The sequence below is a fragment of the Elgaria multicarinata genome, chromosome 3 (assembly GCF_023053635.1).
Source record: "Elgaria multicarinata webbii isolate HBS135686 ecotype San Diego chromosome 3, rElgMul1.1.pri, whole genome shotgun sequence".
NCBI lineage: Eukaryota > Metazoa > Chordata > Lepidosauria > Squamata > Anguidae > Elgaria > Elgaria multicarinata.
Window position 1 is genome coordinate 157,174,089 of NC_086173.1, and position 27,405 is coordinate 157,201,493.

A 27,405-nucleotide genomic window follows, 5' to 3' on the forward strand; every position below is an offset into this window, starting at 1 on the left:
TCTAGTTTCTCTTGGAGCCTTGGCATTCGCCTGGCTTTTGTTCTAGGACAAGACCGGCCTACTTTTTTTTTAGCAGAACAAAGCCTTGTCTTTGCAGAGCCTTCGTAGCACTGCCTCATATGCCATTCTTTGCCTAGATACAGAAGAGGGAAGAGCTTCTGGGTTCCCCTTGGAGGTGTCCTTGGAACACGGATCAAAGATGGTAGAGCAGGGCTCAGCTGGGCCCAAAACAAAAATAGACCCTGAAAAAAAGACCAAGAGCAGTGGGGAATTCTGGGGAAAAACAATTGAAATGATCCAGGGTGAGGATATGGCCAGCTCAGACGTGCAGCTCCAGCGCTTCAGGCAGCTCTGCTACAAGGAGGCTGAGGGACCCCGAGAGGTTTGCAACCAACTCCACAAACTTTCCCATTGGTGGCTGAAGCCGGAGCGACACACGAAAAACCAAATCCTGGATCTGGTGATCCTGGAGCAGTTCCTGACCATCCTGCCAGTGGAGATGGCGAACTGGGTGAGGGAATGCGGGGCGGACACCAGTTCCCAGGCAGTGGCCCTGGCAGAAGGCTTCCTGCTGAGCCAGGCGGAGGACCAGAAGCAGCAAGAGCAGCAGCAGGTGAGAGCATTGCATCTAAAGGGGAAATAATGCAAGGGAGGGTATCCCAAAACTCTCTAGTCATTGCCCAACCTCCTCTGGAAATCCCCTGAGGAGAGATGTCCCATTCCGCAACTGTTTTGGCAGTCTGATTCCTTTCTAATTCCTTCCCCTCTCAAATCCTTCTTGCTGCTTCAGGTACGGAGTCTGTTTGCAGAAGTGGGGCCTGGTTTCCCTGCAGCAGAAGGGGCTCCATCGGACACCTTAGAGATTGTCCCGCTAAGGGGGATCCAACCAGAGCGTGATGGGTGTGCTGCCTTACAGGGTAAGGATTCACTTTGGGGGGGTGGCTGTGTTCCACCTGGTCTCGCTCTCTGGGGAATGGAAGAGAACCTTGGGCTCTTTTATGTTCTCCACCGGAGCGTTTCAGGGGGAAGACGCTTGTTTCCAGCCTTTTCCACTGTTCAAAACGATTACTTATTTTTCAACACTTGAAAACTTTATATGTGGACATCAACAATTTCTTTTGTAGCTAAGAGTTCAAATCCAGGCATGTGCATTTTTAGCCATCTGCATTCTCAAAATGAAAATTGAAGATTCAGCATCTTGTAGTGCCCAGGTGTACTCAGACTTGCATCACTTCCACTTCCAGTTCAAATCTATCTATTTGACTGGGAACTAAGGCCTTTTGCGTTCTACGGTGACTTGCTTCCCATGATTTTGGGATTGTAATCTCCAATCTGTGAGACAAACATGTGCTATTGGCTTTCCCATCGGCTTCCCATCAATCAGGAAGGACTTCTTCACACAGCGCAGAGTTAAACTATGGAACTCATTACCACAAGATGTCCACCAATTTGGATGGCTTTAAAAGAGGGTTGGATAAATTCCTGGAGGGTATGACTATCAATGGCTACTTGCCATGATGGCTGTGTGCTATCTCCAGTGTGCACCAATTTCTGGGGAACATGGGTGGGATACTGGATACCTCCAGTATCAGAGGGAGGAAGCCTGTATATACTAGTTGCTGGGGAACGTGTGTGTGTGTGTGTGTGTGTGTGTGTGTGTGTGTGTGTGTGCGCGCGCTGTTGCACCATGTCTTGCTTGTGGGGACTGGTCCAAAGTTGGTTGGCCACTGTAGGAACAGAGTGCTGGATTAGAAGGACCCTTGATCTGATCCAGCAGGGCTCTGCTTATGTTCTTATGTTTGTCTCATGCAGGGACAGCAAAGATGCTGGCAATATGTACTGAGTCATCTCTTCTTCGTGATAGAGTCGAACCAGATCAGGTAGGCAGAAAGACCACTCGGGAGACATGCAGGGAGCCTGAGTGTCTCCATCCCCTGCTGACCTCCTAGGGCCAGGATCCCTTTCTCCCTTTGTTTGCTTCTAGCAAAACTAAGATCCTAAGGAGAACCTTGCTGCATCCACCCCAAGGCCCACTTAGTCCAGCATCCTGTTCTACAGTGTCCCACCAGATGCCCGATGGGAAGCACATGAAGGAGACAAGAGGGCCATAGCCATTCCTTGCAGTTCTTCCCCCAGCAACTGGTTTTCATAGCAAGCAAGTTTCAGTCCTGCAGTTTAACGCCCAGCCTCCTCACTCTTCAGTTATCCTTGAGTAGTAAACATTTTATTTTTTCACCCAGGCTCTGGTGACTTTTGAGGAGGTTGCTGTGTGCTTCACAGAGGAGGAGTGGGCCCTGCTGGATCCTGACCAGAGAGCCCTGCACAGGCAGATCATGGAAGAGAATCATGGCATCATGGCCTCTCTGGGTAAGGCTCCCTGTTTTCCTGGTCATTGTACTGTTGGGTTTCAAATGCAGTCATGATGGGGAAGATAATATCACCATTTTCGGGCACATATCCTACATTAGTCATTTATTTAGTTTTTTGAAACTGCCTCTCAGGAGACTGCCTTCAGAAGGCTGTTTTCAAAAGCAAGAAAGATACATTGAATCTTATTTGAATCATCAAATTATTAGCACTAGTTTAAGGAAGCTAAAAGACACAGGCCTCAATCATGCCAGAACATTTTCACAAGGTACATTAAGACAGCTCAGTCTCAAATGTTACATTAGCAAAACACTGTTTAGGGAAAGGCAGCCCCACAACAGTCACGCTCTCAAGCCACAGGCAGGATGTACACTACTGCTTATAAGAGTTTATAAGGGTTATGACAACTGTTCAGGTCCAGGACACATTACATATACAGTTTTCATACTGTTTTAAAAGTGTTATATCCTGCTTGGTGCAGATCGGCCCACAGATGGAGGCCTCCCCTGCAAGGCCTTGTGGGTTTCAACTGCATACTTCACCACCTCCAGATCCCCTCTATCAGTCTTCCACCACTTGACAATTGTTATGTACTAAAGCAGTCATAATCTTGCCATTCCCTTAAACAACCATCCAAACAGGAGCTAATACTCGTGAGGCATCAATACAAAATATTTAAAAACCACAACCTAATCAAAACAGCACTCAGCATCCAACATGAAGTTAGTTAACAGAACCCAAACTCTGCTGTTTCTCTCTTTCTCTCAGAAGGCAGAAAGTCTCCTGACACATAGACATCCGGATGCCCAGATTACATCCCGTTAGCTGGGGTGGAGGGATGGGAAAGATAACTGATTCTCACAGTCTGAGCACAACCGAACTGCAGGGTTTGCCACACTCTGTAAAGCAGGTGGAATCCTGCCATCAGTGGGCAACCCAGGAGACCAAGGAGGGTTCTGTAGTGTAGACCCAGTTCTGATATTACAAAGCCACAAAAGAGTGAGAGGAAGATTCCCAGGTGATGTCAAGAAATATTCCAGGCTGAAAACCATGGCTATTGAAGAAATTATATTATTGTTATTGTTATTAGTGTTATCTCTTTCTTGCTAATGGCGTTTTTTCTAGATGGACATTACGGGCATTGCCAAGTCATGCTGTCTTTTACAGATTCAGGAATTTCCTGACAATTCAGCATGTTTTAAGTATGACTGCTTTCTGGATGTTGGTGTGGATGTATTTTGATAGGCCCAGTTTCTGAAGGTTTTCTGTATAGTTTTTGGATGTGATGCCGGTGACTGATGTGACTAATGGAATAATTGTGACCTTTCCCTGTTGCCACAGTTCTTTGACTTCCATGGTCAGTGGTGTATATTTTTCTCTCTTTTCCTCTTCTTTTGCAACAACCTTTTTGTCATTCGGTATTGCTATGTCGATGAGGTATGTGTGTATTTCTTTTTTGTCTATGACTGTTATGTCTGGTTGGTTGCAAGGTATTGTTTTGTCAGTATGAATTGTTCTGTCCCAGTATATTTTATTATCTGCATTTTCCAAGAGTGTTTCAGGGGTGTATGTTTACTATGGTGTAGGTTATTTGATAAGGCCAGTTATTGATGAATTAATTTATTATTATTATTATTATTATTATTATTATTATTATTATTATTATTATATACCACCCCATAGCCAAAGCTCTGTGGGTGGTTTACATTAGATTAATTGCTTGGCAGAGCCATCTCAAATATAACGGTGGGCCATTTGGGTTTGGTGCTGAATGAAAGAGGTGCTGAGCCTACAGCTATTCCACATTGCATCTTTCCTGAAAGGCTCAGTATTCCTGGTCGAGCACCTGAACAACACCCCATCTAAACGTTTTCCGTTTCTCCCTTTATCAAAATCATTAATTCCGAGTGCTCAGTTATTTGATGATCTATGGCTAACTCAGTCTTCCACCAATTTCATATCTTCATTGCAGAACGTGACAGGTGGGAAGTGGCGAACAAGAGGCAACCCTGTGAGATGCCACCAAAAAGAGACAGATGTATAAACAGCAAACAGCAGAGTACGAACACAGAAGTAAAGCACAGTTTGATGGATGATTCCTCTGCTTCTGAGGGCAATGCCTACAAACATATCACAATGCAAGGAATAACACATAAAAGACTAGAAATTAATAGGTTCTGTATTCGTAAGAAAAAGTTCATTTCTGAATCAAATGTTCAGGCTAATTGCAGAATTCACACATGGAAGAAAACATTTAAAAGCCCCAAATGTTGGAAGAGTTTCAATCAGAAGACAAATCTTACTCATCATCAAAGGTCTCACACACCATATCATTGTTTGGCGTGTGGAAAAATCTTCAGTTGGAAGCACAGTCTCAATCAACATCAAAGAACTCACACAGGTGAGAAACAATATAAATGCTTAGAGTGTGGAAAGAACTTCAGGAGCAGTAAAAATATCAAGAGGCATCAAAGAACTCACACAGGGGAGAAACCATATCATTGTTTGGTGTGTGGAAAGAGCTTCACTCAGATGAACAGCCTTACTTCCCATCAAAGAACTCACACAGGGGAGAAACCATATAATTGCTTGGAGTGTGGAAAGAGCTTGAGCTGCAAGCAAAGACTTATTTATCATCAAAGAACTCACACAGGTGAGAAGCCATATCATTGTTTGGAGTGTGGAAAGAGCTTGAGCAGCAAGCAAAGACTTATTTATCATCAAAGAACTCACACAGCTGAGAAACGATATCATTGTTTGGAGTGTGGAAAGAGCTTGAGCAGCAAGAAAACTCTCATTTATCATCAAAGAACACACACCAGGGAGAAACCATATCATTGTTTGGACTGCGGAAAAATCTTCAGTTGGAAGCACAGTCTCAATCAACATCAAAGAACCCACACAGGTGAGAAACAATATAAATGCTTAGAGTGTGGAAAGAGCTTCAGGAGCAGTAAAAATATCAAAAGTCATCAAAGAACTCACACAGGGGAGAAACCATATCATTGTTTGGTGTGTGGAAAGAGCTTCACTCAGACGAACAGTCTTACTTACCATCAAAGAACTCACACAGGGGAGAAACCATATCATTGTTTGGAGTGTGGAAAGAGCTTCAGGAGCAGTCAACATCTTAGGAATCATCAAAGAACTCACACAGGGGAGAAACCATATCATTGTTTGGAATGTGGAAAGAGCTTCAGTCATAAGAACAATCTCGATCAACATCAAATAACTCACACAAAGGAGAAACCATATCATTGTTTGGAGTGTGGAAAAAGCTTCAGGAGCAGACAAAATGTCAACAGTCATCAAAGAACTCACACAGGGGAGAAACCATATCATTGTTTGGAGTGTGGAAAGACCTTTAGTCAGAAGCAGAATCTCTATCAACATCAAAGAACACACACAGGGGAGAAAACTTAATTGTTTGGAGTGCGGAAAGAGTTTCAGGTTCAATCATCTTCTCACTTATCATATAAGGACTCACACAGGTGAGAAACTGTATAAATGCTTCAAGTGTGGAAAGACTTTCAGTCAAAGGAGTGATCTCACTTTTCATCAGAGAACTCACACAAAGTGACATGTGAACCTGCCCATTGTTTTAATTCATCAACAACTTTCTCTGTACCTATATGTAGTTACATTCTGAACAGCATTTTATTTTAAGTGCTTATTAGTTTAAAAAATACATGTTTTTTAAGGAAATAAAAGGAACAAAAACAAAGACAGAGTCAATGAAGCAGTTCACAATGGTATTATGCCATGAGAAATAACAGCCAAAAACTGGGAACCTTATCACCCCAGGGGAGTATCCTTGAAATGGTACATGTTGCATCTCCCAGGCTAAAATACAAATCTAACTATTCTGAAACAGTTGATTCATTTGTCATTGACATATCAATTGCTTATGATGATGGTCATGGATGTTTTTTCACAGACATGTTTTTTGCAGCTAGAAATCTGGTTTTCAGACCAGGAGATACATCTTTTTAGATTAGATTTAATAATGTGTTTATATTCTTATTGTTTTAAGAAACATAATCTGAATGTACATAAGCAGATGAACACATTTAACATGTATTCATTAAACAAAAACCTAAGGTTTACAAAACAACGTTAAGGCTCTACAGTTTTCAACCAAGGACCAAAAAGCGGGGAAATTGGGAGTTAAGGCTCGCCAGCCTTAACGCCACATCCTCCCTAAGGAGGCAGAAAGTACCAGTGAAATTCTCATTCTGCCAAAGCAGATAAACCATGAGGACAGGATGGAGAATAGGATATGCAGAGGTGACTGTGGGGTTGTGGAAAACTGATGACCAACAACTTAGGGCCACCTACTTCTCTTTTTTTGTTTAGAGCAGCCCTTCCCCAACCTGGTGCCTTCCAAAGGTGTTGGACTACAACTCCCATCATTGCACCCTTCTTCCAGGCAGATTGGGCCCAATGGGGAGGACAGAATTGTTGTGAACGTTGCCTTGAGTGTCATCACTGTAGGGTCCAACACTAACAAGATTTATTGCTAATAAATAAAGACTGGAGACAAGGATGCTAGGAACGATGAGATACAAATGTCCACAACCAAAATCTATGGTTTGAGCCTCGTTATCGTACGTGTTAAGTCCTAACAGGATCACTACAAAAAAAGAAAATACAGAAAGACAACACCAGCTATAAAGTTGCTGGCAATTAGCTGCACTTCATTTCGACATTGCAGCTTGGAGAGGCAACTCCCTCGAAAGAAATCCTAGTTTTGTGGCAGAATACTTCACTGTGGACGCTTATCAGCCAACTTTTCTAAACAGGTCAGTTAATTATATGACTACAAGTCCTATAAAGTGCCTACAAAGATTTAACAACTAGACATTTGCAAGCGCATGGGACTATTCATGGAATAGAAGACCATGCCAAAAATGACTCCTGCTTTTGGTTCATGTTACAAAAGAAATTTAATGCAAGTCCAATTTTCTAAAAAGGAAACCTGCCATTTCTCCAAAGGGGGTTGTTTAAGGTTCTTCAGTTTAAAATATGGGGATAATTAGAATAAACAAAATGTCAAAAAATATAAGGTATTTGCTAGTTACAACAAGCCTCGTTTAAAAATTAAAATGGAGATTTTTTAAAAGATTGAGGTGTTGTTTTTTAAAAAAAAGCTTTTTGAAAGCTAGACTTGTCTCAATATAAATTACTTCAATGCATTAGATGGTTTCCTTCAGGTCTTTATGTCAATATCCTATAGAAATAAATACCACAATGCTCTAACAACTCTTATGTAATGGTATTGTCCCTGTTGTATTTGGCTATGCATATTTATTAGTTTGTAATTAAATACTAATACACATATATAATCTGTGTTAAATACAACCCCTGAAGAAGGATTGTCACCATCCGAAACGTTGGGCTATTTGTGAAGTTTTTTTAAAAAAACTTTTTAACGAGAAAAATAAAAAATAAAGAATCTTCTCACCAGCACCAGAGCCAGCATCTCCCTCCTTTCGCCCAGGGGGGAAAGGCCAGGGAGGGGGGAGGATGGCAAGCAGGGGGGCCAATCCGAGGCGGAGGCCAGACAAGTCCTCTTCTCTCACTCCGCCTCCCCCCACCCCACGCCACATTTTAGAGCTGACAGTGAGTGTCATTACCTTACGTTACAGTCCTGTTAATGATAACCACCTTATCAGACAGAGTTAAGCAGGTATTGTGAGTTGGTTTCAGGGAAGTAGAGGGGAAACTGGAAGCCTTTAACTTTGTGATTAGATTGGGATTCCCCCCCCACACACACACCGATCCCAAGCGTGTTCCATAAATCATTTCAGTGTGTGTGTATATTTATTTATTTATTACATTTCTATACCGCCCAATAGCTGGAGCTCTCTGGGCGATTCACAAAAATTAAAACCATTCAAAGTATAAAACAACAGTATAATAATAATGAGTGTATATAATATATGTATATATAATACACACACACACACACACACACACACACACACACACAAATAATCATACCCTAACCAAATCCTATATATGATCATTAATGTGCTGTGTTTCAGGGCAGACAGTCTTCTCAGGTCGTTCGGACTAAAACCATAAAACATTTTAAAAGGTAAAAATACAAATCCCAATAATAGCAACATAAAAATATGGAGAAGGCTGCTATGGACATTTCCCGGGAAGTAAGAACTGCATGGGCCTGTGAGCAGGTACATAGAAAGCGGCACTGCAGCTTCTTCCGCCACCCGCTTACGGTTTCGGTGTCCTGGGCTGCCTGGTTGCACCTCCTGTCAGCCTTTGAGCCTCCTTGTAAAACATTGTTCTCTGTTTGCAGGCAAGAACAGCCGCTAAAAGAGAGAACAATGTTTTACAAGCAAAAACAAAAGATAAAACACTTTCACATAGGGTGACCCTATGAAAAGGAGGGAAGAGCTCCTGTATAGAAAAATATAACTTTTATCAGGTCACTAGTATAGCGAGAGTGACCAGATACAAAGTAGGGCAGGGCTACTGCAGTATAAACTGTTGGGATGAAGAGGGGATTTCACCAGGCGCTGCGTGCCTATAAATGACAAACCTGCTGAAATTCCCCTTTCTATGCCACTGTTAAAGCTGCGGGAGCCCTTGTCCTCCTTTCCGTAGGGTCACCCTAAAGTTTCCTACAGCAAGAAGAGGAAACGTCCAGGGCGTCGCGGAGAGACCCTTGCCAGGAGCCCAGGTGGGGCCATGAGAGATCATAGAATCATAGAATCATAGAATAGCAGAGTTGGAAGGGGCCTACAAGGCCATCGAGTCCAACCCCCTGCTCAATGCAGGAATCCACCCTAAAGCATCCCTGACAGATGGTTGTCCAGCTGCCTCTTGAATGACACTGGTGTGGGAGAGCCCACAACCTCCCTAGGTAACTGGTTCCATTGTCGTACTGCTCTAACAGTCAGGAAGTTTCTCCTGATGTCCAGCTGGAATCTGGCTTCCTTTAACTTGAGCCCGTTATTCCGTGTCCTGCACTCTGGGAGAATCGAGAAGAGATCCTGGCCCTCCTCTGTGGGACAACCTTTTAAGTATTTGAAGAGTGCTATCTCTTGAGGGTTATATAATTTATAAACCCTTTTGTTCACTATACCAGTGAACTAGCAGAGTTGCAGCGGGTCTTAACTATGAAAGTCAGCAAAGACCAAATTAACTTCAAGACAGAGTCTATTTAATTTGGTACAAAAATAAAGTATTTTACTGATAGAAAATAACACAGTTTATGGCAATACAAATTTACACCAACATACTCACACACTTGGTCATACAGATTACAGCAGGGCTCACAGCAGCAGAGAGGGAATATTTTAATCTGGTTACAAAGCTCCAAAACTCTCTTTATATACACTTCCCTGAACAAATGATGAAACCACTAATTGGCAATGATAAGACAATTAGACTTTTGCATCATCCCAATAATTCAATAAAGTCCACCTGCAAACTTGACCTTTAAGCTGATTGACTGATGCTGAGTCTTCAGTTTCTTCCAGGTTTTGCAGGCTTGTACAAAGATATGGAAATCACAAAAAACCAGTCCTAATTCAGGACTCCCAACACCCCTTCTTTTTTGGGTTTTCCACTATTTCACCACGTTACAACATTTGTACAGTTAATCACATTTTTAGCCCTCCCTGAAACCTAACGTTTCACAAATCTCCCAATGTTTGATGGCTCCTAACGGTTTTGTAAAGACGTCTGCCAAATTATTCTGGGACTCACAGTAGGCTAACTTCAATGTTCCACTAGCTATGTGTTCTTTGACATTATGAAACTTGATAGCTATGTGTTTAGACTTTATCTTTAGGATTTCTGAATTCGCCAATGCAATTGCTGCTTGGGAATCACAGAACACAGTTACAGGCTTTGCAACATGGATTTTGAGGTCCTTTAATAATTGCAATAGCCATGTAATCTCACCACAAACATCAGACAGTGCCCCATACTCAGCCTCACATGAAGATATGGCCACTGAAGCTTGCTTCCTTGACTTCCAGGATATTGGGGCTTTTCCAAATAATAGAATATATCCAGACGTGGATTTTCTATCTTCCGTACAGCCTGCCCAATCTGAATCCACATAGCACAATAAATCTTCATCTGGCTCTGCAGATAAACTTAATCCGTGCTCCAAGGTGCCTTTTAGGTACCTTAAAACTCTTTTCAGGGCATTCCAGGCTGGTATTGTGGGCTTTGCAACAAACCTGCTCAAAATGGCGACAGAAGCTGACAAATCTGGCCTAGACCAGTTAACTAAGTACAACAACATTCCAACCACAGACCGATACAAATCTGGGTTGCTAAAACATTCACCTTGTAAAGTACTTTGTATGTTCAGTTCCATGGGGCTTTTCACCGGTTTGCAGTCTTGCATCCCACACTGTTCAAGTAACACCTCAATTTTCTGCTTTTGACTTAGCAGAAAGCTTCCGTCCTCCGTTTGTTTAACTTCTACCCCCAGGTAATTTTTCACTGGCCCTAGGGATTTCAAGTTATACTTACTAGCCAACTGCTGTGCTACTTTTTGGACCTCTGCGTCACTATAACAAGATATCAAAATGTCATCAACAAACAAAATTAAGGCTTTATAATCCTTACCACTCCCCTTCGTGTAAAGACAAGGGTCTGCAATGCTCCTAGAAAAACCCATGTCGTTTACCAGAGTGTTGTTTAAAGTTGAATTCCAGCACCTCGCACTCTGTTTCAACCCATAAATCGCCTTCTTTAACAACCAAACTTTGTTGTTGTTATCAAACCCTTCTGGTTTCCTCAAGTACAATTTTTCCTGGATTGGTGCGTTTAGATATGCTGTGGTAAAGTCGTACTGACTTATTTTCAACTTTTCTTTGGCTGCAAGGGTTAAAAACAAGCGTAAAGTCTCTGATTTTACAGTGGGTGAGAAAGTGACGTCATAATCGACGTCCCTAACCTGATTATATCCCCTAGCAACCAGCCTAGCCTTGAATTTAGTGTCCCCGTTTTCAAGCGGCTTGCGTTTGAAAACCCAGCGGCAAGTTAAAGATTTCTGTCCCGGAGGCAAAACAACTTCTTCAAAAACCTTGTTCTCTTGAAGACTCTGTAATTCGCTTTCCATGGCACACTCCCATTGTTTTCGTTCAAAAGAACTTAATTGCTTTACTTCCGCATAAGAATTAGGTTCACAGCTCACGTTACAAGCGTGTATTCCAAGCCTATGGGGAGGCACGCCTTTGTTTTGTCTTTGAGACCTACGGGGGATCTGCACCTCCTCCTCCTCCTCCTGCTCTTGTTGCTCTCTGTCTTCTGGCTCGGTCTGAGTTGCTACAGGCGTTTGCCTGCTAGAAGAATCTAAATCTAGTAAAACTGACGGATTATCATGTACCGATTCCCAATTCTGCTCAGCAAAGGAAGCAGATTTTGAGACAACAATTCTTCCTCCTTTGTGCAAAAACCTCCAACTACCATTTTCATAACCAACAAACATCATTTTGACTCCCCTGGGTCCTAGCTGTCTCCTTTGAGCTAAAGGAATATTCACAATTGCATAGGATCCCCAGATTCTGATGTGTTTTAAACTAGGATTTTTGCCAAAAATTAAGAAAAAAGGAATATTGTTAATGGCTGAAGACCACGTTCTGTTGCACAGATAGTTTGCAGCCATAAAAGCTTCACCCCAAAGCTTGGGATCTGCTTTGGCATCCTTCATTAAGCATTCCATTTTCGTTTTCAGCACGCCAATCCGCCGCTCCACATTCCCAGCTTGCCAAGACGCCATGGGATCTGTAAACTTATGAGAAATCCCATGCTTTCTGCAAAAATCAGCAAACTCTAGACTTCTAAACTCGCCCCCCCCCGATCCGAACAGAAGTTCTGTATTTGCCTTTGCAAAGATCTCTCCACCTTTTTAACCCATTCCTTTACTTTGGCTAGACACTGAGACTTTTGCTTTAACAAATATACCCATGAATAACGTGTTTTGTCATCTAAAATGACCAGGGCATATTTAGCTTTCCCATAACTCTCTGGGAAAGGACCAGTCAGATCTAAATGTACTAGACCAAGAATGTCCTTATGTCTCCAGTCTCTTACACGTGGAATATTGGCTACACGTGATTTTGCCAACTTACAAACGGAACAGTCAAGGTAATTCTGGCAATTTTTTACTCTCACATCTTCAGCAATCTTGAGAGTTTTGCCCAGAGATCTAAAACAAGGATGTCCAAATCTCCTATGGAATAAATGTAGGCAATTGTCATGGGGAGAAATGTTTTTGTAAGTCATAGAACTTGAAGAAATATCTTCCTCTCCACCTTGGCTCTTGTCCAGGAAAAACAAACCGTTTTTTAAACTGGCAGTCCCCTTCAGTTCTCCATGCCTGGAAATAAAACATTTCCCCTCCTCAAAGGAGACAGAGAACTTTTTCTCCATTAGGTTTGACACACCTAAAAGAGAATGATTTAAGTTGGGAACAAAAATAGCATTAGCAAAGCTTTCGTTAAGGACAGGAATATGGCAAATTCCTTCTCCCTTCACTTCCTGCTTTGAGCCGTCAGCAAGGAAAATAAATCTTTTAGACGTGACTCTGAAGTCCAGGAAGCTTTCCATTCTAGTAGAAATAACGGAATTACAAGCTGAGTCTATCAGCCAGATATCTGAGCTTCCGTTTCCTTCCTCCTTCGACTTCTTGCTCACTCCGGCTGTAACGAGCTGTGCTGACTTCTTTGAACAAGAAGCATTTTTCCAGCGATGCTCAGAAACTTTCTCAGGTTGTAATCTCACTCTACAGTCAATCTTCTTATGTCCAATTTTGCTACATTTCCAGCAAACAATTGTTTTTTGTGGCTTGTGCTTTTTAGAAACTGAATAAGCAGATTCAGTCTCCTCCTTTTTCACAGTCCCGGTCTTAACCCCTTCAGAACCAGACCATTGTTGAAATGAGTCTGCCTTGCCGTTTGAGCTCACGGCTTCTCTCTTGGAATGTCTTTTCTGTTGTTCTTCTAATAATTTTCCACACACATAATTCAGGGTTAAATTACGGACGGTCACTCCCTCTAGGGTAGTCACCAACACGTCCCAAGACGTTGGTAAGCTAGACAAAATAATATAAGACTTCATTTCTTCTGAAAGAGTCAAGCCAGCCGATGCTAAACTTTGGAATATTTCTCTCAGCTCCTGCAAATGTTTGCCAATATCTCCAGATTCTTTTAGCATCGTCCTATACATTCTGCGTGTTAAATTTATTCGAGAACCTGCTGTATCTCTTATATATACTTCACGCAATTTTGTCCAGATCACATGAACAGCATCCTCTCTATTAACATAGAATAGCTGATCATTCCTTATACAGAGGATTATATAGGTTTTTGCTTTCTCTGCATTTCGATTCCACTCTCTCAAATCAGCTGCACTTAAATCTTCACCGGGTGGGTCTGTAACTACTTCCCACAGCCCTTGGTTCCTTAAACTCATTTCAATCTTAAATGACCAAGTAATATAATTTGTGTCTGTGAGTTGTTCCATTTGTGTATTCATTCCTATTTGAAGTGCCATAACTGCTAATTGGTTGTTTTTTCAACCCTTTTGTTATTTGAATTTCCTTTTTGGGAACTGACCGGCTTAACAACCTCAGAATCCCTTTTCAAATTCAAAAATAGCCTTCTATCAGACAGCGTGTGACTTTGCAAGACAAAAAGCTTTACAAAAAAGCCTCTTCCTTTGTCTAAATCCCAACGTTCTTTAGAAAAAGCAACGCTCCAGGGCAATTAGTCAACGCACGGCTTCTCTGTCTTATCAGGTCCTACTGTTTCTCTGTTAAGAACTAGAATTATGTCCAGACTGTTACTGGGCCATAACCTCTTGAGGGTTATATAATTTATAAACCCTTTTGTTCACTATACCAGTGAACTAGCAGAGTTGCAGCGGGTCTTAACTATGAAAATCAGCAAAGACCAAATTAACTTCAAGACAGAGTCTATTTAATTTGGTACAAAAATAAAGTATTTTACTGATAGAAAATAACACAGTTTATGGCAATACAAATTTACACCAACATACTCACACACTTGGTCATACAGATTACAGCAGGGCTCACAGCAGCAGAGAGGGAATATTTTAATCTGGTTACAAAGCTCCAAAACTCTCTTTATATACACTTCCCTGAACAAATGATGAAACCACTAATTGGCAATGATAAGACAATTAGACTTTTGCATCATCCCAATAATTCAATAAAGTCCACCTGCAAACTTGACCTTTAAGCTGATTGACTGATGCTGAGTCTTCAGTTTCTTCCAGGTTTTGCAGGCTTGTACAAAGATATGGAAATCACAAAAAACCAGTCCTAATTCAGGACTCCCAACACTATCATGTCTCCCCTCAATCTTCTCTTCTCCAGGCTAAACATGCCCAGTTCTTTGTTTCCACGGGCTCGCTTGGGGAGATGCCGGAAAGGCTCCTGCTTCGCGGGGGTTAAAGCGATGAAGGAGGTTCCAAGGGGGATTTGGGGAAGAAGGGAGGGGTCGTGTCCTCCACAGGAAATGCAGACCTTCTCCCCCCAAGGCCCTTCCTGTCCCGCCTCCTTCCTTCCCCCCGAGGAAAGAGGACTTGGAGCTCTTTCCAGGTGCTGCGTCGGTGCCTCCTTCGGGGGACCAGGTGAGACCCCGCTCGCCTTGGGGGGAAGGAAAGGGTCCCTGGGCTGCCGGGGAAGGGGGGCAAGAGAGGGAGGAGCGGGGGGGGGGAAGAGCCTTCCCCGTCCAGCATGTCAGAGGCGGGGTTGATCTCATGTTTTAGAGGGATGCTGGACCCTCTCCCCCTTTTCACCCCCTTCGGAGGAAATCGGTGTGGCTGATCCAGTGGGGATCCCCCCGCCCCACACACAGTGCCTGGCAGCTCCTTCACTTCTTCCTTTCAGCAGACCAGCTGGCCCCTTTCATCTGGGGAAGGGGGATCTGAAGGTTGAGTCCATTAATCAAGTCCAGGTATTAAACTGTTCTGCACTGACTAAAATATTTGCCCCCCGCCCAATCGGGCAGTGCTCCCCCTCCTCTTCACATGTGGGTGCAATGGGTGCAATTCTGCCTGGGCCTGAGTCAGCCCCCCTCGTTCTCTGCTGCATCAGCCGGGCTGACAGAGCTGGTCTGAAGGAGACAAGGAGCCCCAGCAAGAACGACCCTCCTATGAAGCAGCTGATTTGGGGAGCAAATTTTTAGTTATTTAAATGACTAGCTGAAACGCCTGCCATTGTTCGGATCCGTGAATAGTGTTTATAACATAAAGCAATTTTCAATATTTCCTGCTGAAAAAAAAATATTTATAGAATGCCCTGAAGGAATAATAGCAATTTTTACTGGCCATGACCATGACATATAGCTTGGTGGCAAGAGAAGACTCCAAGGCATGCTGGGAGTTGTAACCATAAGCCTCGTTTTTTTTAATAAATTCTTTTTAAAAAAACTTAAAATCCAAATTTTAAAGTTTTTAGATATTTCTGGTACAGTGTACAGCCAGACCTATCAGCGTGACAAATGTCAAGTTTCTGCTTGGGCCCCCTAAGCTATATGTCTGCGAGGTAATTATCTTAAGGTAGAAGGCTGTTGCTAGGCCTGTGAGTTAACCTTTAAACAAATTAAATTCATTCATTTATTTTCCTCTCTCACCCTCACGACAACCCTGCAAGGTAAGCCAGTTCTAGGCCTGTTTTAACTTTAAAACAAATTAAATTAGTTTCTTCTCCTACCCCCCCCCCCTCGGTCTGAGGAAGCTGGCTGACTGATTCACAGGTACTTTGGTCTTTGCCGTCGGTGACGGGCCCAGAGCTCTCCCTTTAGGCCCAGGAGAAATGTGATGGCTCTTTTCCATTATTTAATGTTTCGTTTATTGATTTATTTCATTTCTATATCGCCCAATAGCCAAAGCTCTCTGGGCGGTTCACAAAAATTAAAACCAAAAAGTACAATTTAAAGTAGAGAACTTAAACTGCAATATTAAACCACAATATGAAACTACTACCAGAATAAAATTGAGCAGCAATGCAGAGATTTAAAATACAGATTTAAAGCAGCAAAGTTAACTAGGTTGAAAATATGTTAAAATACTGGGGAAATTAAAAAAAATTCACCTGGCGCCAGAAATGTAAAACAAAGTCTTTCTAAAGTAGGGAGAAATATATGTATCAGAATTTCTAGTTTCTATATATTCATGAATTCTGTTAATACATTGATCTTTAAAAATCGGGCGTCTAATCAACAAAGATTTCTTTAAGGGACTAACAATTTAAGGTAGATAAATGACAGAGAGACTCATGGCAGCAGTAGAAGGCATGTGGCTGGGTGCTTAGATGAAAAAGGAGTAAGAGAGAGGCCAAGAGTAGGAATGAACTTTTAGCGGGATGAATGGCTAGAGGTGGACCTGTGTGTGTGTGAGAGAGAGAGAAATGTTCTGACTCTCAAGCCAGGGAAAGATTTTGGTCAGGTTCTCAGGTGAAGGATTCTCCCCAAGTCTCTAGTTTCTCTTTGAGCCTTGGCATTCACCTGGCTTTTGTTCTAGGACAAGACCAGCTTACTAGCTGGAGTCCTGCATATTTTATTTTGTCCTGACAATATATTATGTTTTTAGCAGAACAGTGTCTTGCGTTTCCAGAGCTGTAGTAGCACTGCCTCATATGACATTCTTTGCCTGGATAAAGAAGAGGTAAGCGCTTCTGGGTTCCCCTTGGAGGCGTCCTTGGAACACGGATCAAAGATGGCAGAGCAGGGCTCAGTTGGCCCTGAACCAAAAATAGACCCTGATGCCATTAAGACCGAGAGCAGTGAGGAATTCTGGGAAAGGATGATGGAGATGATCCAGGGTGAGGACATGGCCAGCTCAGATGTGCAGCTCCAGCGTTTCCGGCAGTTCCGCTACAGGGAGGCTAAGGGACCCCGAGAGGTTTGCAACCAAATCCACAGTCTTTGTCGTCAGTGGCTCAAGCCAGAGCAACATACGAAAAACCAAATCCTGGACCTGGTGATCCTGGAGCAGTTCCTGACCATCCTGCCAGCAGAGATGGCGAGCTGGGTGAGGGAATGTGAAGCGGAGACCAGTTCCCAGGCGGTGGCCCTGGCAGAAGGCTTCCTCCTGAGCAAGGCAGAGGACCATAGGCAGAAAGAGCAGCAGCAGGTGAGAGCATTGCATCCCAGGGATCAGGAATGGGAGGAAGGATTTCCCAAAACACTCATTGCCCAACCTCCTCTGGAAATCCCCTGTGGAGAGATGTCCCATTCCACAATTGTTTTGCCCATCTCATTCCTTTTTTATTCCTTCCTCTCTCGAATCCTCCTTGCTGCGTCAGATACAGAGTCTGTTTGCAGAAGTGAGACATGGTTTCCCTGCAGCAGAAGGGGCTCCGTCGGACACCTTAGAAATCATCACGTGGAGGGGGAGCCAGCCGGAGCACAATGGGTGTGCCGCCTTGCAGGGTAAGAATTCATGTTTGGGGGGGGGGAGGCTGTGTTCCACCTGGTCTCTCTCTCTGGGGAATGGAGGCCTCTTCTATGTTCTCCACCGGAGCGTTTCAGGGGGAAGACGCTTGTTTCCAGTCTTTTCCACTGTTCAAAACTATTGTTTATTTTTCAACTCTTGAAGACTTTATACATGGACACCAACAGTTTGATTTGTAGCTAAGATAACAAATGGAGGCATGTGCATTTTTACCCATCTGTATTCTCAAAACGCAAATTTAAGATACAGCATCTTGTAGCTACTGGCTTTCGCACAGCGCAGAGCTAAATTATGTAACTCACTACCACAAGATGTATTGATGGTTAACAATCTGGATGGCTTTAAAAGGGGTTGGATAAATTCCTGGAGTAGAAGGCTATCAATGGCTACTAGTCCTGATGCCTAAGTGACTCCAGTATCAGAGGCAGTAAGCCTATATACACTAGTTGTTGGGGATCATGGGCGGGAGGGTGCTGTTGCAGTCAATGTCCTGCTTGTGGGTCCCTGGTTGAACAAAGTGTGGGAACAAAGTGCTGGACTAGATGGACCCTTGGTCTGATCTAGCAGAGCTCTGCTTATGTTGTTATGTTTGTCTCATGCAGAGACAGCAATGATGCTGGCAATACGTACTGAGTCGTATCTTTGTCTTTGTGATAAAGTGGAACCGGATCAGGTAGGCAGAAAGACCACTGGGGAGACAGGAAGGGAATAGTCTGGGTGTCTCTGTCCCCTGCTCACTTCCTAGGGCCAGAGTATTTCTCTCTCTCCCTTCCTCCCCCTCTTTTTGCTGGATCCAACCCAAGGCCCACCTAGCCCAGATGCCCGATGGGAAGCACACGAAGGAGACAAGAGGGCCGTAGCCATTCCTTGCTGTTCTTCCCATATCAACTGGTTTTCATAGCATGCAAGTTTCAGTCCTGCAGTTTAACGCCCAGCCTCCTCACTCTTCAGTTATCCTTAAGATGGAAACGTGTTCTTTTTTCTCCCAGGCTCTGGTGATTTTTGAGGAGGTTGCCGTGTGCTTCATGGAGGAGGAGTGGGCACTGCTAGATCCTGACCAGAGAGCCCTGCACAGGCGGATCATGGAGGAGAACCGTGGGATCGTGGCCTCTCTGGGTAAGGCTCCCTGTATCCCTGGTCATTGCACTGTTGGGTTTCAAATGCAATCATAATGAGGATGATAATATTACCATTTTCGGGTATATACCCTATGTTAGTCATTTATTTAGTATTTTGAAGCTGCCTCTCAGGAGAATGCCCTGAGAAGGCGGTTTTCAAAAAGAAAGAAAGATACATTGTGTCTTATTTAAATCATCAAATTATTAACACTAGTTTAAGGTGGCTCAAAGACACAAGCCTCAAACATGCCAGAACATTTTCGCTAGACCCATTAAGAGGTCAGTCTGTAGTGTGGACCCGGGTTTGATATTACAAAGCCACAAAGGAGAGGCGGGAAGATTTGCAGGTGGTGACGAGAAGTATTCCAGATTGAAAACTGTGTCGTTCGGAGAAATATTATTATTAATAATTGTTATTATTTATTATTATTCTGTACTGCCCCATAGCCAAAGCTCTTTGGGTGGTTTACATTACATTGCTCAGCAGAGCCATCACAAATGTAACAGTGGGCCATTTGGGAGAGGTGCTGAATAAAGGTGCTCAGCCTACAGCTATTCCACATTGCATCTTTCCTGAAAGGCTCTGATATTCCTGGTCGAGGACTTGAGCTGGTAATTTGCATGGAAAGAACAATGCCCCATCTAAATGTTTTCCCTTTATCAAAATCACTAATTCCAGAGGCTAAATTATTTGATGTTTTATGGCTAACTCAGTCTTCCACCAATTTCATATCTTCATTGCAGAACGTGACAGGTGGGAAGTGGCAAATAAGAGGCAACCCTGTGAGATGCCACCGAAAAGAGACAGATGTATAAACAACAAACAGCAGAGTACGAACACGGAAGTAAATCACAGTGTGATGGATGATTCCTCTGCTTCTGAGGGCAATACCTACAAATCTATCGCAATGCAAGACATAATACATAAAAGACAGGAAAATAATAGGTTCTATATTCATAAGAAAACTTTCAGTTCTGAATCAAATGTGAAAGCTAATTGCAGAATTCACACATTGAAGAAAACATATAAAGGCCTCAAATGTGGGAAGAGTTTCAGTCAGAAGACAAATCTCACTCATTATCAAAGGTCTCTCACACAGGAGAAACCATATCATTGTTTGGTGTGTGGAGAGAGTTTGAGCACTAAGCAAGCTCTCCTTTGTCATCAAAGAACTCACACAGGTGAGAAACCATATCATTGTTTGGAGTGTGGAAAGAGCTTGAGGAGCAAGCAAATTCTTATTTGTCATCAAAGAACTCACTCAGCTGAGAAACCATATCATTGTTTGGAGTGTGGAAAGAACTTCAGGAGCAGTGTGTATCTCAAGAGTCATCAAAGAACTCACACAAGGGAGAAACCATATCATTGTTTGGAGTGTGAAAAGTGCTTTAGTCACAAGAACAATCTCAATCGACATCAAAGAACTCACACAGGGGAGAAACCATATCATTGTTTGGAGTGTGGAAAGAGATTCAGTCAGAAGCACAGTCTCAATCAACATCAAAGAACTCACACAGGTGAGAAACACTATAAATGCTTAGAGTGTGGAAAGAGCTTCAGAAGCAGTCAATATCTCAAGAACCATCAAAGAACTCACACAGGGGAGAAACCATATCATTGTTTGGAGTGTGCTAAGAGCTTCAGTCACAAGAGCAGTCTCAATCAACATCAAAGAACTCACACAGGGGAGAAACCATATAATTGTTTGGAGTGTGGAAAGAGCTTCACTCGGAAGAACAGTCTCAATCAACATCGAAGAACCCACACAGGGGAGAAAACGTAATTGTTTGGAGTGTGGAAAGAGCTTCAGGTTCAATCGTTTTCTCAACTACACAGAACCCGCACTGGTTGGAAACTATAAATGCTTCAAGTGTGGAAAGACTTTCATTTGGAGGAGTGATCTTACTTTTCATCAGAAAACTCACACAATGGGCATGGATTAACGTGACGTGCAAAAGTGCCCATTATTTGAATTCATCAACAACTTTGTACCTATATGTAGTTATATTCTGAACAGTGTTTTACTTTAAGGGCTTATGTTTTTTAAGAAAATAATAAAAAACAAAGACAATGTTAATCAAGTAGGTCACAATGGTAGTATGCTATGAGAAATAACAGCCATAAACTGGGAACCTTATCACCGCAGGGAAGTATGCTTGAAACAGAACACATTGGATCTCCTAGGCTAAAATACAAATCTATCTATTCTGAGACAATTGATTCATTTGTCATTGACATATCAATTGCATATGATGATGGTCATGGTTGTTGTTTCACAGACATGTTTTTGCAGCTAGAAATCTGGTTTTCAGACCAGGAGATAGATCTTTTTAGATTAGATTTAGTAATGTGTTGACATTCCTGGGAGAACTTGATTTCTTTGCTTGGTTTGGGAAGACTGGTATGGTGCCCTCTTCACTATGATGGTTTGCTCTCCTTAGGCCTTGTTCCTAGAGATGGGTCCTAGTTTCTGCTTGTACCAGCATTGTATGATTCTGTTTTTGGGATCTACTTGAAATAATTTAAAGACAGAAAACTTGGTCTCAGAGAGTTGATCTGAATTAAAACTCTGTGTGTTTGATACCAGATGTCAGTAAACCTGTATTAGCCCTGATAGCTGTGTGCTATCTCCAGTATCAGAAGCAGTGTGCCTATGTACACCAGATGCTGGGGAACGCAATTGGGGGTGTTGTGTTGCATTTCTGTCGTGCTTGTGGGTTTCCTGTGAGCGGCTGGGTGGCCACAGTTTCAGCAGAATGCGGTACTAGGTGGACTTGTGTCTGATCCAGCACAGCTCTTCTTGTGTTGTTCCTATGCATTCCTGATGGCTCTTTACCTGGCATAAATTTGAGCGGGAGTGGTTACTTCCTGGTGTAGGACCAGCTGGACACCGGAGTTCCATCTCATAGAATCCCTGGGCAAAGACAGATTTGTCAAAAGGTTAAATAAACGTCACCAGTTAAAATAAATGCAAGAAGTGGAAGAGTTAAGAGCCCCCTTCCAGCATACTAATACTTTCCTTCATATAACCATAGAATACTAGAGTTGTAAGGGGCCTATAAGGCCATCCAATCCAACCCCCTGCTGAATGCAGGAATCCACCTTAAAGCATACCTGACAGAGGGTTGTCCAGCTGCCTCTGGAAGGCCTCTAGGGTGGGAGAGCCCACGACCTCCCTAGGTTATTGGTTCCATTATTGCACTGCTCTAACAGTCAGGACGTTTTTCCTGATGTCCAGTCAGAATGTGGCTCCCTGTAATTTGAGCCCGTTATTCCCTGTCCTGCACTCTGGGAGGATCGAGAAGAGACCCTGGGCCTCCTCTGTGTGACAAACTTTTAAGTATTTGAAGAGTGCTTTCATGTCTCCCCTCAATCGAAGTCAGCATCCATTCATGGCCTCTCTCTCTCTTTCATCTGGATAAGAGGGAGGACCCTTTGCACAAAGGATTTCATTGGTACCTGCAGTGCTAAAATAAATCTTTTGTCACATCTCCTCTGTGTGACAACCTTTCAAGTATTTGAAGAGGGCTATCATCTTTATCCTCAGCCTTCTCTTCTCTAGGCTAAACATGCCCAGTTCTTTCAGTTTCTCCTCATAGTGCTTTGTTTCCAGACCCCTGATCATCCTGGTTGCCCTTTTCTGAACACGCTCCAGCTTGTCTGCGTCCTTCTTGAAATGTAGTGCCCAGAACTGGATGCAATACTCAAGATGAGGCCTAACCAGTGCCGAATAGAAAGAAACGAGTAAATCATGTGATTTGGAAGCTATAATTCTACTAATACATCCCAAAATAGCAATTGGAGTTTTTGGCAGCCATATCACACTGTTGGCTCATATTCATCTTTTGCTCTACAATAATTCCAAGATCCTTCTCGCTTGTAGTATTTCTGAGCCAAGTATCCCCCATCTTGTAACTGTGCATTTGGTTTCTATGTCCTAGATGTAGAACTTGGCATTTATCACTATTAAATTTCATTCTGTTATTTTCAGCCCAGCTTTCCAGCCTATCAAGATCACTTTGAAGTTTGTTTCTGTCTTCCAGGGTATTAGCTATCCCACCCAATTTCATGTCATCTGCAAATTTGATAAGCGTTCCCTTCACCTCCTCATCCAAATCATTAATATAAATGTTGAAGAGCACTGGGCCCAGGACTGAGCCCTGCGGTACCCCACTCGTTGCTTCCCCACAGTTTGAGGAGGTACCATTGATAAGTACTCTTTGAGTACGATTCTGTAGCCAACTGTGAATCCACCTAATAGTTGTTCCATCTAGCCCACTTTTAGCTAGTTTGTGAATCAGAATATTATGGGGCACTTCGCCAAAAGCTTTGCTGAAGTCAAGATATATTATGTCCACAGCTTTCCCACAGTTCATGAGGGAGGTTACCTGATCAAAAAATGAGATCAGAATAGTTTGACAGGATCTGTTGTAGACAAATCCATGCTGGCTTCTAGTAATCGCTACATTGTTTTCAAGGTGCTTACAGTTTGACTTCTTTATAATCTGCTCCAGAATTTTCCCAGGGATGGATGTCAGAATGACTGGTCTGTCATTCCCAGGTTCCTCCTTTGCCCTTTTTGAAGATAGGAACGTTAGCCCCCCTCCAGTCGTCTGGCACTTCACCCGTCTTCCATTATTTAGCAGAAATAATAGACCATGCTTCCGAGAGTTCTTCCGCCAGCTCCTTCATTACTCTAGGATGCAGTTCATCGGGCCCTGGAGATTTGAACTCATTCAAAGAAATTAGTTGTTCCTTGATCATTTGTTTATAATTCTCAAACTGCAATCCTGCCCCTTCAACCTTTACTTCACTTTTTTCAGTCGGGTCATATACCTGCTTTTGGGAGAAGACTGAGCCAAAGTACGATTTGAGCGCTTTGGCCTTTTCTTTGTCATCTGTTAGCAATTTGCCATCCTCATTTAGCAGCTGAACCACCATTTCTTTCCTGTGTCTTTTACTATTCACGTATCTGAAGAAAGCCTTTTTATTGCTTTTAGCATCCTAGCAGAACATTTTGCACCCTCACTGAGTCCAGAACCATTCTTTGGCCACAGCAGCAGGAGATGGAGCAGCAGGTCTCTGCACCATCCCATAGACTTAAACTGCAATGTCATTTATTCTCTGGATAGTTCATTCGGCAGTCGGACATTTCTGGAACCTCTATAGAGGCAGCCCTACATTAGCAGCCCTTTGGGAATCCCATGCAGAGTTTGTTAGAGCAGGCATGATGTGGACCAGGCCTCAGGCTTCCAGGAGAAGTTGCAGCCATCTTACCAGAGGCACCTTCTGTGGGGTGGGGGGTGGGGAAGGCACTCCATGATGTTGCTGTTGCTGCTGTGGGATTCCCAGGATCCTCCTGGGGTGGCCCCTCCTCTTTTAGTGATGGAGGGTGACCTCGTCTAGGAGACATAGCCCCACCTGCCCAGTCTCACAGCCACTAGCCATTCCACTAACATCTGGATTCAGTCCCAGCCAAGAACAATAGGAAACTTAGGAGGGGGGCTTGTCAGGCAACTGTAGAGGCCAGCCCCCGCTTGGGTAGGGTGACCATATGAAAAGGAGGACAGGGCTCCTGCATCTTTAACAGTTGTATTGAAAAGGAAATTTCAGCAGGTGTCATTTGTATATATGGGGAATCTGGAGAAATTCCCTCTTGATCACAGTAGTTAAAGCTGCAGGTGCCCTGCCCTCCCTTAAATCTGGTCACTCTAGTATAGCTCCTGCACCTTTAACTGTTGTAATGAAGAGAGAATTTCACCAGGCGCTGCATGCCTACAAATGACACCTGCTGAAATTCCCTTTTCTATGCAACTGTTAAAGATACAGGAGCCCTGTCCTCCTTTTCATATGGTCACCCTACGCTTGGGGAAGGCCCATCAAGCCCTGGGGCTCTGCTCTTTTCCAAGGGTTTAGCAGCCGCAGCAGCAGCCTCTGCTTGCGCCCTTCTTGGAGGCATATTGGGCCCAGTGGGGAAAGGCCAGGGAGTGCAGAGGCTGGCAAGCAGTGGGGCCAATCCGAGGCGGAGGCCAACAGAGACCCTCTTCTCTCATTCCCACCCCCACCCACCCCGGCCACATTTTAGAGCTGAGAATGAGTGTGAATCTTTTTTACATTACAGTCCAGCTAACGATAACTGTAAATGTGGTCCTTTTTAACCTCAGAACCTACACCAAATGGGTGTGATTAACAATAACCACCTTTCAGACAAGAGAGTTCAGCAGGGAAGGCGAGTTGGTTTCAGGGAACTAAAGGGGAAACTGAAAGCCTTTAACTTTGTGATTAGACTGGGATTTTTTTCCCCCTGAGCAAGTCCCATACATCATTTAAGTTTGCCTCTCTATATATTTTCCCAACCAAATCTGATACATCATTAATATGCTGCCTTTCAGTGCTGAATGTCCTCTCAGGTCATTTGGACTAAAACCATAAAACATTTTAAAAGCTAAAAATACAAATCCCAATAATAGCAACATCAAAGTACGGGGAAGGCTGCTATAGAATTTACCGGGAAGTAAGCACTGTAAAAGGGCCTGGGCCTGTGAGCAGATACATAGAGGGCAGCACTGCAGCTTCTTCCACCACCCGCTTAAGGTTTCAATGTCCTCCAGCGCTGCCTGGTTGCACCTCCTGTCACCCTTTGAGCCTCCTTGTAAAACATTGTTCCCTGTTTGCAGGCAAGAACAGCCGCTAAAGCAGAGAGCAATGTTTTACAAGCAAAAACAAAACATGAAACAGTTTCATATAGGGTGACCCTATGAAAAGGAGGACAGGGCTCCTGTCGCTTTTTATCTGGTTACTCTAGTATAGCTAGCGTGGCCAGATACAAAGGCGGATAGGGCTCCTGCAACTTTAACTTGTGATGAACAGGGGAGGTGTTTCCATGAGCTCGCTTAGACAGAGGCCGGAAAGGCTCCTGCTGCGTGGCTCCGTAAGGGTTAAAGCGAAGAAGGAGGTTCCAAGGGGGATTTGTGGGAGATGGGAGGGGTTGTGTCTTCCACAGGAAATGCAGACTCCCCCCCAAGGCTCTTCCTGTCCCGCCTCCTTCCTTCCTCCCGAAGAAAGAGGACTTGGAGCTCCTTCCAGGTGCTGCGCCGGTGCCTCCTTCGGGGGACCAGGTGAGACCCCGCTCGCCTTGGGGGGAAGGGGGGGTCCCTGGGCTGCCGGGGAAGGGGGGCAAGAGAGGGAGGAGCGGGGTGGGTGGGAAAGAGCCTCCCCCGTCCAGCATGTCAGACGCGGGGTTGATCTCATGTTTTGGAGGGAAGCTGGATCCTCTCCCCCTTTCCACCCCATAGGGAGGAAATCGGTGTGGCTGATCCAGTGGGGATCCCCCCGCCCCACACACCGTGCCTGGCAGCTCCTTCCCTTCTTCCTTTCAGCAGACCAGCTGGCCTCTTTCATCTGGGGAAGGGGGATCTGAAGGCTGAGTCCATTAATCAACACGATCCATCATGTATTAAACTGATCTGCGCAGACTAAAATAATTGCCCCCCTTAATCGGGCCCTGTTTCCCCTCCTCTGCACATACGCCAACTGCGCCCCTTCTTAGAGTCAGAAGATCTAAAGACGGTTGTGCACGCGCTGGTAACTTCAAGGCTTGACTTCTGCAATGTGCTCTACATAGGGCTACCATTGTACCTAGTTCGGAAACTTCAACTAGTTCAAAATATGGCAGCCAGGTTGGTCACCGGTACATCTAGGGGTGAGCATATTACCCCAACATTAAAATCACTCCACTGGCTGCCAATTAGTTTCTAGACAAAGTACAAAGTGTTGGTCATTACCTTTAAAGCCCTAAATGGTTTGGGTCCAGGTTACCTGCCTTCTCCCATACAGTCCGCCCCGCACACTCAGGTCCTCTGGGAGAACTTACTTCAGTCAGCCAAGACTAGGCTGACATCAGTTTCCCAGAGGACCTTTTCTTCTGTCACCCCCGGATTATGGAACGGCCTGCCGGAGGAGATTCGTAATATTAACTCCCTCTGTGATTTTAAGGCAGCTTTGAAGACTAGCCTTTTCCGGCAGGCCTACCCAGATTAATGTAAAATCAAGAATTTTAAAAAATGTGTTGATCCAAAGGGTAAGAAATAAATAATATTATTATTATTATTATTATTATTATTATTATTATTACCACTACTACAACAAAGCAGACAGGGGAAATCAGAGAGAATTTAAAAAGAAGAGGTGTTAAAATTCTGAACAGGAAAAAATAAAACCTTAACAGAGCACTGACCTAGGGTTTCTATGGGGCACAAAACTTATGGTCTCCTCTTGTGAGAACTTTTGCCTTGGTTAGGAATGGAGTCTCCATCTGCTGAGGTAATATACCTCTGAAAATCTGGGAGAAATGTGATGGGTCTTTTCCATTATTTAATTTTTATTTATTTATTTAATTTCTATATCCCCCAATAACCAAAGCTCTCTGGGCAGTTCACAAAAAATTAA

The 27,405-nt window shown here is 43.6% G+C and overlaps 2 protein-coding genes across 2 annotated transcripts in view; both read left to right on the forward strand.

The window, feature by feature from the left end:
- Positions 1-310: 310 nt before the first annotated feature.
- On the forward strand, positions 311-20,939 carry LOC134395615 (zinc finger protein 287-like). The gene is made up of 10 exons (XM_063121773.1): positions 311-613; positions 791-917; positions 2,281-2,367; positions 4,793-5,775; positions 14,920-15,012; positions 16,975-17,517; positions 17,690-17,816; positions 18,441-18,511; positions 18,828-18,954; positions 19,701-20,939. The coding sequence occupies exons 1-10, from the start codon at positions 311-313 to the stop codon at positions 20,738-20,740; spliced, it is 3,501 nt and encodes a 1,166-aa protein (XP_062977843.1). The 3' UTR covers positions 20,741-20,939.
- Positions 20,940-26,002: 5,063 nt separating this feature from the next.
- LOC134395616 (zinc finger protein 197-like) overlaps positions 26,003-27,405 on the forward strand; it is a 148,595-nt gene continuing 147,192 nt past the window's right edge. The window contains exon 1 of the mRNA XM_063121774.1: positions 26,003-26,075. The gene's annotated coding sequence lies outside the window, so the exon portion shown is untranslated. The remainder of the gene's footprint in view (positions 26,076-27,405) is intronic.

Bases quoted from the DNA above. Each gene is read 5' to 3' on its own strand.
- LOC134395615 (XM_063121773.1), top strand. From the start codon at position 311: ATGGCCAGCTCAGACGTGCAGCTCCAGCGCTTCAGGCAGCTCTGCTAC. The intron at 614-790 runs GTGAGAGCATTG...TTGCTGCTTCAG, and splicing joins AGCAGCAAGAGCAGCAGCAG to GTACGGAGTCTGTTTGCAGA. The intron at 15,013-16,974 runs GTGAGACCCCGC...TTATGTTTTTAG, and splicing joins TGCCTCCTTCGGGGGACCAG to CAGAACAGTGTCTTGCGTTT.